Below are 14,645 nucleotides of genomic sequence, written 5' to 3' on the forward strand. Positions count from 1 at the left end.
AAAAAAAAAAAAAAAAAAAAGGAGAAGTGGAATGCACGTCGAAAAGACAGATTACGGGTGTCACTTAGAAAGTCCACACTGCGCCAGATAAATATTAGTTCGTTAAATATTAGCGAGCTAATATCGCGGATACAAAACATAGATTTGCCGACTCGGCTGTGCGGCTTGGCTTATTAAGGGATTACAAAAATATATCTCGTAACGTCACGTCAATTAGCGTGACGAGAATACAAAGTATGATTCGCAGGAGAAAGTCTACGGTTGCATAATTTTGCAACGGGTAATCCGCTAACAAATATAAAGAATCGATCGGCCCGAAGAAAGATCTTTGTCGATATCGAGATACATAATACAGGTTTAATACGTGCACGTCACGCGCACAAATATTTGCATTTAATACATCATGAAATGCTCTTATCCTTAATTCGATCATACTGCAGAAATTGAAAAAGATCAAGAAAATATTAAAAAAAGGCGATTCTATCAAAAAATATCAATTACAATTTAATTTTTTATTCTGCATTATAATAATAATAATAATAATATTATTATATTTATTTTATATATATTATATTTATATTATTATTATTATTATTATTATTATTATTATTATTATTAATGACGAGCCATAAATATCGACGTAGCGAGGGATGGTTTAACGTCGTTATTTCTGACGCAGTGCAAACGCAAATGAAGACAACATATCGAGGACAACAGAAAGGGGGGGTACTGACAGGAGGTGCACGTGCAGGATGCCTCCGCTGGCGAGCCGAGGAGAAACAACGGCAAGCCCTCGACGGCGCAGCCCTTGCATCCCCAGCAAGGCGCGCTGACTTTCGTGGTCGGCACCGAGGTACCCGAGACGAGATAATTCGCCGCCTCGAACAGGGACAGGCACTCGTCGTCGTCGTCGTCGTCATCGGTGTCGACGTCGCGACGCTCGCCGGAAGTCGCCGGCGGCCTGATGTCGTCGTCATACTCGTAGGGATCATCCTGCGGATCGTCGTGCTCATGGCCGGCCTCCTCCGGCTCCACGACGTCCGGCGTCGGCGTCCTCTTTTCACGAAGCGCGCTTTCCTCCTCCAGGGTATACGCAGGGTCCGTGGACCGGTTCCGGGACCAAGAGCTGTCGTAAATAGTCTTTCATGCCAACGCGCTTTCGCGATTGTACGATGATTCGCGTGGGGGTTGAGAAAAAAGAGCGCGTGATAAGGAACCGATCGCCGCGTCTGATGCGTCTGCATCCGGATTATAATTCGTTCCGACATAAGATATATGCATAAACTAATCGATCTTATGACGAAAAAATTGTATTACGTAATAAAACAGAAGTTAAAAAGAGAACTTTTACATACACGAAAGGAACGACCAAATAGCAATGATGTTTTAATAACGATTTAATGACTAACGTCAATAAGATGTCATTAAGATGTCACCTTGTTATTTGACAGTTTTGCTAACAAATTCAAAAATGTAGTTGAAAATAATTTTGCTGATCCTTCAAAATTATTATGCACCACGTTCAAATTGGTTGTTAGAAGATTAAACAGTTTTGCAGTATTATTATCATATTTAAACGTTCTACATAATAATTTTACTGGTCCAAATTATTTTCAGATCTGTATCCGATCAAATTTTTAGAATTGCTAGCAAAACTGTTTTTTCCATGTATATAAAAATGGAAAAATGGAACTGAAGAGAAAATTTTGTTTTCTACTTGTATTGATCAATAATGAAATTATTTCGAAATAATGACACAAATTTCCGCGTGACAAACTTCGAATTAACGTCTATCGCTCGTAATCTTTGGTTGTTAATCACGATAAAAGTCTTTTGTTATCATTTCCCGTGTATGCATTCTCTTTCGTATTGTTCTTGCGTACGATTTTAATCTTCATTGATTTTGTCACCACGCTAAATAGGTAATGAAGTGACTATAGTGCTGATAATTTACTAAAGCCTGTTATCAGTATATCCTAAAATTTCACATCATTGAGTTTCCAAATTCAAACAGGTTTATGTAGACTTCAATACTTTCTATTAAAATTGACAAAAATTTAGATAAATAAATTATTATACAAATAAATTGAGAATAATATGTAAGCAAAAAATAATTAAAACAACAAATTAAACTATACAATAAGATTATATATATAACAACTTAATAATAATATTTTTATTATTATAATTCTTATTTCGTCTATTATACCAATAATAATTTTACGCAGTAAAGTTATTAAGCTTTATTATTGAATTTCCTAAAAGAAAAAAATATTTTGCATAGGATTTATATAAAGATGACTCGTTGCTGTACTAGCACCTTGTGTACGTTGCCTGTATAGCACCTTGCGGGAAGGATGGCAGGTAATTATTGATTTTCTTTGGCCCGTGGTTGCATAACTACCTGCAGCTGATAATCGAGAATCTTTTAAATTGCACAAAACCTCGTGCAATTTAAAAAAATATAAGTTTTATTATATAATTAAATTAACTTTGATGTTGTTTTTCTTTAACGCATTATATAAGAATACGAGAGAATCGTACATAAATGATTATCAAAATATTTTGTTGTATGTATTTTTAAGAATTCATTAATTTTTTCCTGTATGTGTTTATAGTTTTGAATTCGTTATACGTCACGTAATATCTAATCGCCACATTGTGTCGCGCATTAAGTGAAGAAAAAAAAAGAAGATCCAAGATGGCAAATCTCTTAGTGATCACTACATAATCAGCATCATTTTGAGTTTCCTGCTTTTTGCGACACGAATACAAATCAACTAGATTATGCAAAATAACTAGATTATGAAACCTGTGCTTTTATTATTAATGCCACTCGCCGTTTTGTGTCCTATTTCTGCGATATCCAACTGACTTCAATACGTGGCTTTCGCATTTCATGCATTGTTTATGCGATTCGTTTATTTCACGGTAGAATACATCAGAATGTTTTAAAAGAAATATAAATTCATTTCTATTTTCCGAGCTATTATTTTTTTATTATCACTCGGAAATTAGCTTTGACAAAAGTAAATTTTGGAAAATGTTGAATGAATGTTAAATACCTCAAGAGTGCTGAGAAAATTTTTGATCATTTTTTAGTGACGTTTTGTTAATTTCTTGTTATTAATTTAATCTAATACCAAATCAAGCTTGTTAGCGGCTTATGTTACTTATGTTAAGTATCTAATGTTAGTAGACAAAAATCAATAAACTGATAACACGTAATGATATTTAATACGTCATATGATACATTGAACTTGGTGTCATTGATCAATGGCCTTGAATTGTCACCATGCGCGAAAGACCAAACGAGCGTTTAACGTAATCACGAGACGTTAATTCGAGGCCGTCTTATCGACGTTACGCAAATTCATGACGAGCATTATATATGTCATACAATACTGCCATTTTTCAGACTTACGTATGAGGACTCTTAGAAATTTCAGAGAATTATGCTTAGAACGTAACGACAACGTTAACACATCTGCAATGTTTAATGCTTATTATTATTATTAAACAGGCAGAAAATAATACAATAAAATATAAATACGAGCTATTGAAAAATTATATAATTATGGTTGCCACCTCTCTGGATTTTTGAATTTGTATTTCCAGCTAATTTTGAATTTTAAAGGGATGATAACTTTCGTATTATTTTTTATTTGAAGAAAGAATTTCTGGCACACAGAAAAAAATTAATCTTAAATCAAGACAAATATTCTCACATATAAGCAAGAATATTGTAATCTTCTTTAAAACTTTAGTTTTGATTTGATTGAATTTATATTGATGCAAGTATTATTAGATTGTTATTATTATTATTATTTGTACCTATGCAACCATTAGCTTTTTTATTTATTTGTATTGATCTTTGTTTATATTTATCTTTATATGTAAGCAAAAATATTATAATCTTCATATAGAAGATTCTTAATGAATTCAGTAAAAGTAATATTTGCATTAATATAAATTCAATCGACTCAAGACCAAAATTTTTTTAAGAAGACATGACATTTTTATGACATTTTTGACTATATATAAAAAATATATAGTCTTTTTTAATTTTTTTATGCAATGGATTTTATCTTTTCATGACAAATTATACTAACAAAAGATTAATTAAAGATTAAATATGCCGATAAATGAAGCAATCCAGACAACACAAAGTCCAAAATTAAAACATAAAATGTCTTAAAAAGGTCTAAAAGATTTTTAAAGACATATTTGTGAAAAATATCTTAAAGACATCTTATGTCCTGATGTTGAACTTTGTCTTGTCTAGAGGAAACTATTGTGCCCAATATTCTTTTTCTTCTAATTAATCGATAGAATATTAATCTGAAGATGTGACAATCAGAAATATAATATATTCGCCAGCGAAAAAAATATAATTCTAAAAATAAAAACGTCAAACTAAATATAAAATTAACCATAAATATTATAAAAATCACATAAATTTTGAATAAACGATAAGAATTAACATCTTTCATCATAAATTACAATTTTTTACGTCTTAAAATTCACATCCAACGCAGTATCGAGAAAAGAAATTCAAGAAAATAAATTATTAATTGTTTGGACAAGGCGCGTCATAATAACGTCGCGAGGTTAAAGGCAAAAAGAGAGGGAGCGACGGAATGGCAGTGAAAAGAGAGAGACACGACGAAACGTCTAGCTCGGTCGCGACGCAACGATGTAATGCGACGCGACAAAAGCCTGGATTATCGCGCCGTCGCGATTCGCTGCCCTTCGAATCACAACCCATGCCGACGGATGTGCGTGCAATTATTGTCGTGAATGATATTTACCATTCAACGCGTTATTCCGCCGCAGAGGCGAGCCGAGAGGAAGGCGAAGCCGGCAGCGAGCGGGGACGGCCGTGCGTACGTGCGTGCGTGCGTGCGTGACGTCAGGTCACGTTTCGAGGATTCACCCCATTCACATTGATGGCACGCGTGACTTCGCAACGTCGCGATGCGTCGGGCGCATCATTTCCCTTTTCTCGTTTCCGTGCTGATTTCCCTTAGCCGCGACAACAAACCTCCAGCGACACGCTGCGACGCGACGCCGATTCGTACGCGCACGAGATATCGCAGCTGACGAGACGTCACGCGATAGGATCGATGCGCCATCTTAAGAGCCGTCGGACGGAACGTGGAATAGGAACGATGGTCGCGGACATGCGGAACGAAAACGACCAAATGTGCGCGCGCAACCCCCCGCCAATTATAAAGTCGCCCGCTAAAGTCACCCCGCGCCCCCTCAACCTTGGCGCACTTAATTAATGAGCTTGGACATCTTGTTTAATAGCTCCGCCATCGTGTTTCATGAATATGAAATCCACTTAAAAATTTAATTCGTGCGATAATTTCATTTGATTTTTCCGATACGATTATTGTATCTCAGGAAATGCGAGGAATTTATTAAATATAAATATTAAATAATTATTACGTTCAGTCTAAAGTTTTAGATGGATGATCTGTAATTCGTTTTGATTTCTAAATAGAAATTTGCATTTTTATTTATATTTCTTTACATTATCAGGATGTCTACGTCTCAATTTCGAAAAAAAATTCTCTAAAAATTACCTGATTTTCAAGACAATTTGTTAAAAATTTTAGATGAAGTGAAAGTATTTTTATATATATTTTAACTAATTTATATATAATTATATTTTAATTTTTATTTATTTTAACAAATAAATATATATTTATTGTGCAAAGTACTTAATATTTTCCATTCATAAAAGTTTATAAGTCATATAAAATAAAGAATCATTCGAGTTTCAATAATTAAATTTAAAAAATTTTGAAAAAAATGTAAGGATTCTAAAATAAATATTTTATATTGCAAAATATAATAAAATTTTCGAAGTTTATTTTTAAAAGCTACAAACAAAAAATTATATAATAAAATTCAATTCTTATAAAGCTATTAAAATAAATATGCATCTTCATAAACAAAGTTGCATATTAAATCGTTATCTCCAATACTGTTACAATATAAAGATAAAATATTAAAAAAAACAATTTCAAAAAAGTTCTCTGAAAATTTCAGTTTTTTAAGGTAATAAATATCTTGGTTGTTTACTTTTAATAAATATTTTTATATTATACTTATATATATGGACTTTGATATACGATGTGGATTTCATTTTTTTCCATTTTGATTATTTTCTATATTATACGACATATAAAATTATAAACAGAATTCCAGAATTCTGAATTCTATCACGAATTATAGATCCTTTAAAGTGGACTTACGTCAGGTGATGTAATGAGAGGGAAAACGAAGTCGCCTCGATCGGTGGCATTAAAGGGAAGCTGCACTTAAAAAGCGACATAACATAACCTTTCCACGAATAAGCGAACCAATTCAATAAAGATATTTATTATATCTTCGTTTACGTTGTATCGATACGGTACAATAAATATCTGTTATCGAGTTCATCATAGAAGTATAGACCGATATGAATATAGCTCTTGTGGAATTTCAATAGCTATTTGTAGCTATTTATAGCTCGTATCTCTTGAATGATCAAAACATCAAATCCCGTCTTTCAAGAAATTAGAATATTTATTGAACCTGAATGCTGAAATAATTTAAAGTATCGATATTTAATCAAAATTTTTATTACTATTATAAGATATAATATTTCTGTAATTTTTCGATATTATGTCGATATTATTAAGATATACTAAACATCGACATTGTCATTTTGAAACATTTCTTTAATTTAAAATTTATTTTATAATTTTTTTAAAAATGCATTTTCTTTAAAAATATTATTTAGTCCGTGTTTTTCTTTTTAATTAATCTTAAAATCTTATTTCAAATTATTATTAGATCTTGAGATGTTCAAGTTAATTAAAATAGGATATCATATACTACTATCATATATTACTTCTTTTTTATAATTTCTAAAAGATATATATTAAGGACGTATTACAAATCGAATTCGTTTTTGACAATATCGATATTTAGTATAGGATGTCTACTTAAACCCATCATTCGAATTTTAATAATTAAATTTGAAAAATTTAAAAAAAAACTATAAGGCCTCTAAAAAATAAATATTTTATATTGCATAAAATTTTCAAACTTTATTCTCAATAATTATAAAATTAAAAAATTATATAATGCATAACGATATAAAATTCAGTTTTGTAAGATTATTAAAATAAATAATCTATCTTTATTAAACAAAAATTGCACATAACACGAAATCATTGTCTTCAGTGCTGAATATTGGATTATAAGTTATAAAATTGATATGCTGTGATAAAGTTGAAAGTGAATGGATTCACTTTTCATTGATAATTTAGTTAGAAAATTCCTACATAATATAAAAACAAAATATTAGAAAAAGTAATTTTAAAAAAATTCTCTGAGAATGCTCTGATTTTTCAAGATAAACAAATTCTCTGAAAAAAATTCCATGTTTTTTCAATAGTTAGTAGACGTTTTATAAAAAAAAAATTATAAAATACCGTTATATTATCGAAAAATGATATATTCATCATATCGGTATTTTTACCAATTAGTTTTTATTTTAAATATTATATAAAACCGAAAAATACCAGTATAATACCAATATTTTCTTATATCACCTTTAATCCCTAATTGTAGGGAGCATTGTATCGCGATTGTGACCTCCGATTATAAGAAACAAGAAGAATAACGTCGCGCGTTAGCATGCCACGATCGGGATTGATAATGCCACCCATTGTCGCGGTGGCGAATCTCCGGCAAAAATGCATCCTGTGTCGCGGAAGCTGGACACGCTGAAAAAAAAAAAAAAATGGCGCGAGGAAGTGACGTCCCACGCCACACCGGCGCGACGGGATAATGCATCGCACAAATTCGCGTTTTCACGGTCGACGCCGGCTCTCCTTGGAAGTCGCAATGAATCCGATCGGATCTCGTTCGAGCGTGTCGAATATTTTGCGCGCGAAACGTTACATTTCTTTCGCGGTACACCGACACCGGCACCGGCGGTTCGAGGTCACCGCGAGGTCGCCGCGTTTTCGCGCGATCTCTCTCGTAGGCGAGCGCGGAGAATTAAGAATCCTTATTTAAGCGCATCACAGGTGAGAGGGAAATGCCACGCGTTTCTTTTTTCTCGCATTAACTCTACCGTCAAACTACTTTCCAGCGGGAAAACGATTCTCCTCATCGGGAAGATTTTTTTTTTCGCGATTCGCTAATGCATCTGCTTTTTGCATGAGAGTTTGTTCTTTCTAAAACGGCAAATGAGAAAAAGAAGCTTTTCTACATATAATAAATAATATAACTATATAACTATGTAATTATATACAATTTATATAAATATTTATTTTACATATATATAAATAACAAATATTCTACACATAATAAATATAAACGACGTGAGATACGTCTAAAGAAATACGAGACTCGAGAAGGAAAAAGTAATACATCAATTTAATCTACAAAGATTTGTAGTGAGACTTCATCGAATAGTAAAATTGTCTGTGATAAAATTAAAGAGAAGATATTTATGAACTCCTTCTGCGTATATTTTCGCGTTAAAATCACCTTTCTGAGGTTTGAGATCATATTTTAACGTTTCTATTTAAGACCTATCATTGCTGGAAGTGTCTCAAATTAGGTGAAATCGTTTTAGAGAGACGGGTATTCCAGCGGCTGGGAGAAAAAAAATAAATCAACTTCTCGGCTACGCAAGATCACACACTGCAATTAAGATGCCAAACGACAGGTGTCAAGGAACTCGCGCCACGAGATTCGCGTGCAAAATGCCATGTAAGAAATTAATTGTGGGAAGAGATAAAAAGATAGAAACGGGCGTAAATATACGATACGAGTTCACGGATTTCCCATGGCCAGGGAACCGGAAAGGTGAAGGAGATGATAATGCTTTGTTAACTGTAAACTTTTGTGCACCTCTATTAGGCGCGATATGAAACGTCGTTGATGCGAATAGGAGAGTTTCATCGCGACTTAATAGGCATAATTGAAATAATTGCACGATGTACGCAGCGGTTAAAACCATTGTAATTTCAGTACCAATTCCAATTTTTTCAAAAAATATTTTCCACCCAAATTGCCATCGGTCTTCATTATCGCAATATCTTCATTAACACAAGAGTTTATTGAATCAATGGTTCATCGAGCGTCATCTTAGCGTCCTAAAGTTATTTTGTTACTGTGTATTAAACATATCACATAATTTCCAAGAATAATATTTGCTTCTGTAAACGTTAGCGTGCATAAAGTGTGCGCCGTTAAAATTGCTCGTAATCTCATATGAGATATCCTCCTCGACCGTTTTTCATCCTTAACGAGCGACATTCTGCGATATCCTTCAGCTATTTACCATAGGGAGACACCGTTATCCTTAGCGGGCACCTCAATCACCCGCGGCTTCTCAATCAGACGCGCCGTACGATCGCCGTTCTCGACGATCCCGACGATCCACGCCTGTCTGTGCTCGATCATCTTCAGGGCCTTGCAATAGGCGACCGCTTGTTCCCGCGGTAACACCACCAGCAATCCCCCCGATATCTCGGGCGCCTCACCCTGCAGGAGTGGCAACGTGTTCCCCGTGATCTTCGCGGTCGCGCACATCCTCGCGATCATCGGCATATTGTGGATCACAAAGCTGACGTCGCTCGTCTGTCGTCGCGCCAGGAGATTTGCATGACCCAGGATGCCATACGGGCCGACCTCGCATGCGGCATGAGCGTTATACTGATTCAACAATGATCAATAAATTATATCATCAACGTTTCACCTTCACGCCAGCAAGATCAAGAACGATACTCGCCGATCGATTGTTAATTGTGATTAATAGTACAGCAATACAGCATTGTTAACTTACACGGACAATACTCGTTCGTAGTTTAATTGGTTAATTAAACTGTGATTACTCCGCGTAATTTCTTTTAAGTCAAGAACGTTCGAACAGAACGTAGTGATTACCGAGCATAAGAACGTAAGAAGTCTAGGAATCAGATTCCTATCTCTCGTATGTTATTTTAATAAGCCCGCCGCGAATAAGTCTAGCAAACTCGCCAACTGAAGTTTCAAGTAACGAACCATTCGCATCAACGTAGCGGCGACTCGATTGGTCCTGGTCATACAGTCGATGGCTCGAGAACGAGCTCTCTCGACGCTCTCCTCGGTGATGGTCAGTACTAGCCTGTTCTTCTTCTCAGGCTGTTGCATCCATTCCGAAATAGTGAGAGCTACTGTCGTACCAAGAGGCTTCGTCAGCACTATAACATCACCAACAGTTGCATCCACCGGCTGGACCATCTCGGAAGGGTAACACACCACGGTGGTAGTTCCACCGAACAGACACCATGGATTTCGAAAGATCCGACAGTCTTTGACGGACATGTCAGCTGCCTTTGCTGCGTCTACATAGCCTTGTAATGTTCTGATCATCACCGTGTTCTTCTCGTTGTCCTTCATATCGTCAGAGAGACCTAGGATCATCCTGGTGCTGGAACATTTGGCGAGACCAAGCGAGTAGATGCCACCAAGAGCAACGGCATAAGCGATTTTGCCCATTACATATGGATCGTCGATGATAACGGGAATAATATTGAAGGTCTCCACCAATATCATGCCATTGACGTCGTCCAATTTTGTCACGCTAGTATCTTCGTAAATGCACATTGGCATATATGAAGTACTTGTTTTTTCATCCTGCACGTATCAAATGAATTGTAGGACTTTTGGGAGAAAACGAGGAACATGTCGATCGTAAATTCTTTGGACATTATCACTTTCGCGACAGTTAAATTAAATCATACAGAATAGAAAAAAATACTTTATTACTCCTGCAACCTGTAATTGCAGGAGTAATAAAAATAATTAAAAAAAGAAATGTTCTTTGAACAAGAAAGAAAGCTGTAAAATTTATGATAGACTAAATGTGGTGAAAAGACAGATACATAATTTTTTATAAAAAAATAATAATTTTTAATAAGAAAATATCTATGTCGATAACGAAGATAAAACAATTTCGAGGAATTATAATGTTTAGATGATTAGAGGTTATTTTAGATAGAAAATAAAAATTCAATTCTTTTTTTCCATTTAATTTCGTATCGAAAAAAATCACCTTTTTTTCGTGAAAAAAGTCAAATAGCGATTGCTTTTCCTGCCGGTTAAATTGCAAATTCCAATCGTTCTTCCTTTGTGAATCTCTAAATTTCGTTAATCGAAAATCCGCAACTAGTCCATGGCATTCAGGATCGAAAGGAATGTATACATTGCCGCAAGGATCGTCGACGAGCTCCAGATTGATGGTACAATCACCCTCGCTGTCACCAACCCTTTGTACCACGGTTCGCGTAATTGTCTCCGACATACTGGGTGAACTTTGAGAATATCGCGAATAAACGAGATCGCCTCTCGAAACTACGTGTGTTGTGTGAGTCGCCGTGCAGGGAGATAACGAAATTGCGATTGAGTTAGAAAAAAACAGTGGAAAAACGCCGCTGACTTCGCCAAACACGCGAGGATGCTGTTATTCTCTATGTACAAGGTGTCTCGAAAAAAATTTTTCTCAATTTTTCTCATTTAGAAGTAAAAAAAATAATTAGTAATATAAAATTTTACTATTTGTAAAATATAGATAAACTGTTCGATTTTATTATTTTTATTCGATTACATTCGATATTTAGTATCCTTATATTAAAACATAGTTTAATAATTTAGTTCAGTACATTTTAATTTTATATCTACTTCACATTTACGTTACAAATAGTAAAATATAAAATCATGTTGGTAGCGAGTTCTTTTTCTTCAAATGCAGTGTATTTAACAAGCTAGTTCGTTATATAAACCAATATAGTAACAAAAACGATAATCCACGCATATATATATATATATATATATATATATATATATATATATATATGTGTATGCAGTGAATCAATGATTTTTATATAAAAGAGTGAGACAATTAGAATTTTTATATACAAGATCGTGACGTACGACAAGCGTTAAGAATCGATGAAATTGGTACGCACTTAAAACTAGCGTTTACCTCTGTTCATTAGCAGAGTCCGGATAACCCTTATGTAGATTTTGCCGTGCTTCGTTCGCGCCACGTGGAAGAGGAAATCCGAGAGATTACCGTCGCCCTCGTGAATGTCCGTCCTCTCGGCGAGGACCTCCCGGAGCGTCGCGACGCGTTCCTCCGGCGTGCTCTCGTCGGGCGGGCCGAGTCTCCTCTCGAGATACTCGACCACCCCGATGTCCTCCCAGAACTGCGGCAGATCGAACGCATCCTCTTGCAACGAGGGGTTCAGTACCGTCCCTTTGCTACCGGAGTCGACGAAGTCGCTGTCGGTCACGCCGAGACCGGCGTACGAAACGTCCAACGCGAGATAGTGAAAAGTCGATTCGGAGTCGCGGCCGATAACGGAACCGATGCCTCTCCCTCTCGAGGTAGACGGGGTGGCCTCATCTTGACAAACGGACGATTGCAGAGGACTCGGGGATGTGTCGCTGCTCGCGCGGAGAGGAGTCGAGCTGTTCATGACCGTGACATGAGAGGTTGGAGATGCTATTTCCCTTGAACAGCAAGCTTTATATACGAGATACAAGTTGTCTTGATTGTGTCGCTCGATCTCGATATCTTTTGCTTCGACAACCCACTCTTCGATGTTGTCACGACATATTAAGTTTGCATTAAAAAAAAAAAAAAAATCACAGATACACAGTTCCTTATATAGTCCGGGTTTCGTATTTCACGCCGTCATTTTCTTTTTGCTCAAATAATTCATTAATAATTTGAAGAATTCGCATCTCTTCTCGTTCGATGATAAGATCATTTATATATCTGAAGGATTTCCGCTTATTGTTCGATATTTGTTATGTCGTATTTCCACGAATGTCTTAGGCGAGTATTATTTTTATATATCGAGAAAGCAGGATTAATCTTGCAACGACACGTAAGAACTTATCCAAGCTTGGAGTCCACACAAACCTGCATATGTAAAACGTAAATTGCACTTTCTTCATTAAACTGTTAAAACGCCGTTGTACTTTTTACATTTTTATCGTCGGCGCCGACGATACTCGTTTAACTCGATCGCGAATCAGGAAACAATGATGCAATGATTTATTGTATTAGTCGCTTCGCTTTCCGGGAACTATAAAAAAATTAAAAAGACTGGACGACATTTGCGCATTAAAAAAAGGCGGAATGTTCTAAGAAGAAAGCGTAAATTAATAATTTATTAGCTTTCCTTTTAAATATCTATGAGTTTTAACGTAAATCAATATCGATAAAATATTTAGAAAATTTGCAAGTTCTATTAATAATATATGAATATATTCTCGTTGAAAAAATATAAAGCAGATATGAAATTTTTTATTATACATATATCTTATCGTATATTTTTTCTTGTAATTAGTAAAATGTTTTTTCGCAAAGATTTAATCTTTATTAATTTTAAATGTTTAACGTGGCATGCGACAAGCGTAGTACGTTCAGTATAAGACTGAACGTTTGCTCGATTTATGGGGATTAATTAGAACGATTTATGAGGATTAGTTAAGATCTCGCTACGGCTTGACAAGCAATACGAGCTAGTAATCGTTATTTACAAGCGCGATATGGTCGCTTGGAAGTTGGTCGAGAGGAAACGAATATCTTAATTGCATGAGTTTCTCCCCGTCGTATTTTCCATCGAAAGATGCGGCAGTAAAAACACCTGTTCGTGAAATAAGAGTGCCCATAATACGATTTGTACGGCGAAATCGAATTTCATTTATTAAATAACACATTGCCGATCGCGTTACGCACGCGAGCACTATGTGGTATTACCGCAACGATATCGTCTACTGAAGCAAGTAGGTGAAAAAGGAAGGTTCTCTCTCGGCGCTCGTAGGCAAACATAAAACGAAGCAAACCTGAGTTTATCGAAACGGAGCATCGTTCCGCAGGTAATCGGTATTATCCCGAGTCACTGATTGGCGTATGGGGAATGTATCAAGGTTTGTACACGTCGGAATACTCGTCTAACGGTCTCCAAGCTCTCTGAGGAGTTTCTTTAAGCCATAAGTATATTACGAGAAAAAATATTTTTGAAATATTTTCTATAAAAGTTTTATCGTTACTTTCTTTTACATTATTTTAAATTAACAAAAAAATCCACGCCCTGTTCAATAAATATCAAAGCAGCTTACAATAGAGATAATTCACTTGTTATTGTCCGGATGCGTCGAATAATTATATGATTTAACCCATGATCCGCGATTGGAAAGATCTCGTTAATATTCGTGAAAGTACGGGGTTCCGGGCATTAAGCCGGCGGAGAGCGGATGTACTCAAAAACTACAATTGCAAAGAGGAATAAGCATTATACTCGACCGAGCGTACTCGGTAATGAACGATATCGAGCGATCTCCTTTTGCAATAATTTTGGCCCGAGAGATCGATCGCCCTAAATCGACGAAATCTCTCTCTCTCTCTCTCTCTCTCTCTCTCTCCTCTCTCTCTCTCTCTCTCTCTCTCTCTCTCTCTCTCTCTCTCTCTCTCTCTCTCTCTCTCTCTCTCTCTCTCTCTCTCTCTCTCTCTCTCTCTCTCTCTCTCTCTCTCTCTCTCTCTCTCTCTCTCTCTCTCTCTCTCTCTCTCTCTC

General features: G+C 35.6%; 2 protein-coding genes across 7 annotated transcripts in view; both read right to left on the minus strand.

The window, feature by feature from the left end:
• milt (trafficking kinesin-binding protein milt) overlaps positions 1 to 14,645 on the minus strand; it is a 48,363-nt gene that overhangs the window by 11,120 nt on the left and 22,598 nt on the right. For 4 of the 6 annotated variants that reach the window (XM_089077732.1, XM_089077731.1, XM_089077730.1 and 1 more), the window contains exon 2: positions 12,044 to 12,988. The exons of the other annotated variants lie outside the window; for them this stretch is intronic. In XM_089077732.1, the coding sequence (XP_088933858.1) occupies positions 12,044 to 12,539 (496 nt within the window). In that variant the 5' untranslated portion in view covers positions 12,540 to 12,988. The remainder of the gene's footprint in view (positions 1 to 12,043; positions 12,989 to 14,645) is intronic. 6 annotated transcript variants of the gene reach the window in all.
• Positions 8,306 to 12,037, minus strand: LOC148936510 (inactive selenide, water dikinase-like protein). The gene is made up of 3 exons (XM_089077743.1): positions 11,114 to 12,037; positions 10,081 to 10,695; positions 8,306 to 9,732 (listed from the first exon to the last, which is right to left on the minus strand). The coding sequence occupies exons 1-3, from the start codon at positions 11,360 to 11,362 to the stop codon at positions 9,355 to 9,357; spliced, it is 1,242 nt and encodes a 413-aa protein (XP_088933869.1). The 5' UTR covers positions 11,363 to 12,037; the 3' UTR covers positions 8,306 to 9,354.

Source organism: Pogonomyrmex barbatus, unplaced genomic scaffold (assembly GCF_055798465.1).
Source record: "Pogonomyrmex barbatus isolate J1 unplaced genomic scaffold, ASM5579846v1 scaffold20, whole genome shotgun sequence".
NCBI lineage: Eukaryota > Metazoa > Arthropoda > Insecta > Hymenoptera > Formicidae > Pogonomyrmex > Pogonomyrmex barbatus.

Bases quoted from the DNA above. Each gene is read 5' to 3' on its own strand.
- LOC148936510 (XM_089077743.1), bottom strand. From the start codon at position 11,362: ATGTCGGAGACAATTACGCGAACCGTGGTACAAAGGGTTGGTGACAGC. The intron at 10,696-11,113 runs GTGATTTTTTTC...TGATACGTGCAG, and splicing joins ACTTTTTTCACGAAAAAAAG to GATGAAAAAACAAGTACTTC. The intron at 9,733-10,080 runs GTTCGTTACTTG...TTGTTGAATCAG, and splicing joins CCGCTACGTTGATGCGAATG to TATAACGCTCATGCCGCATG.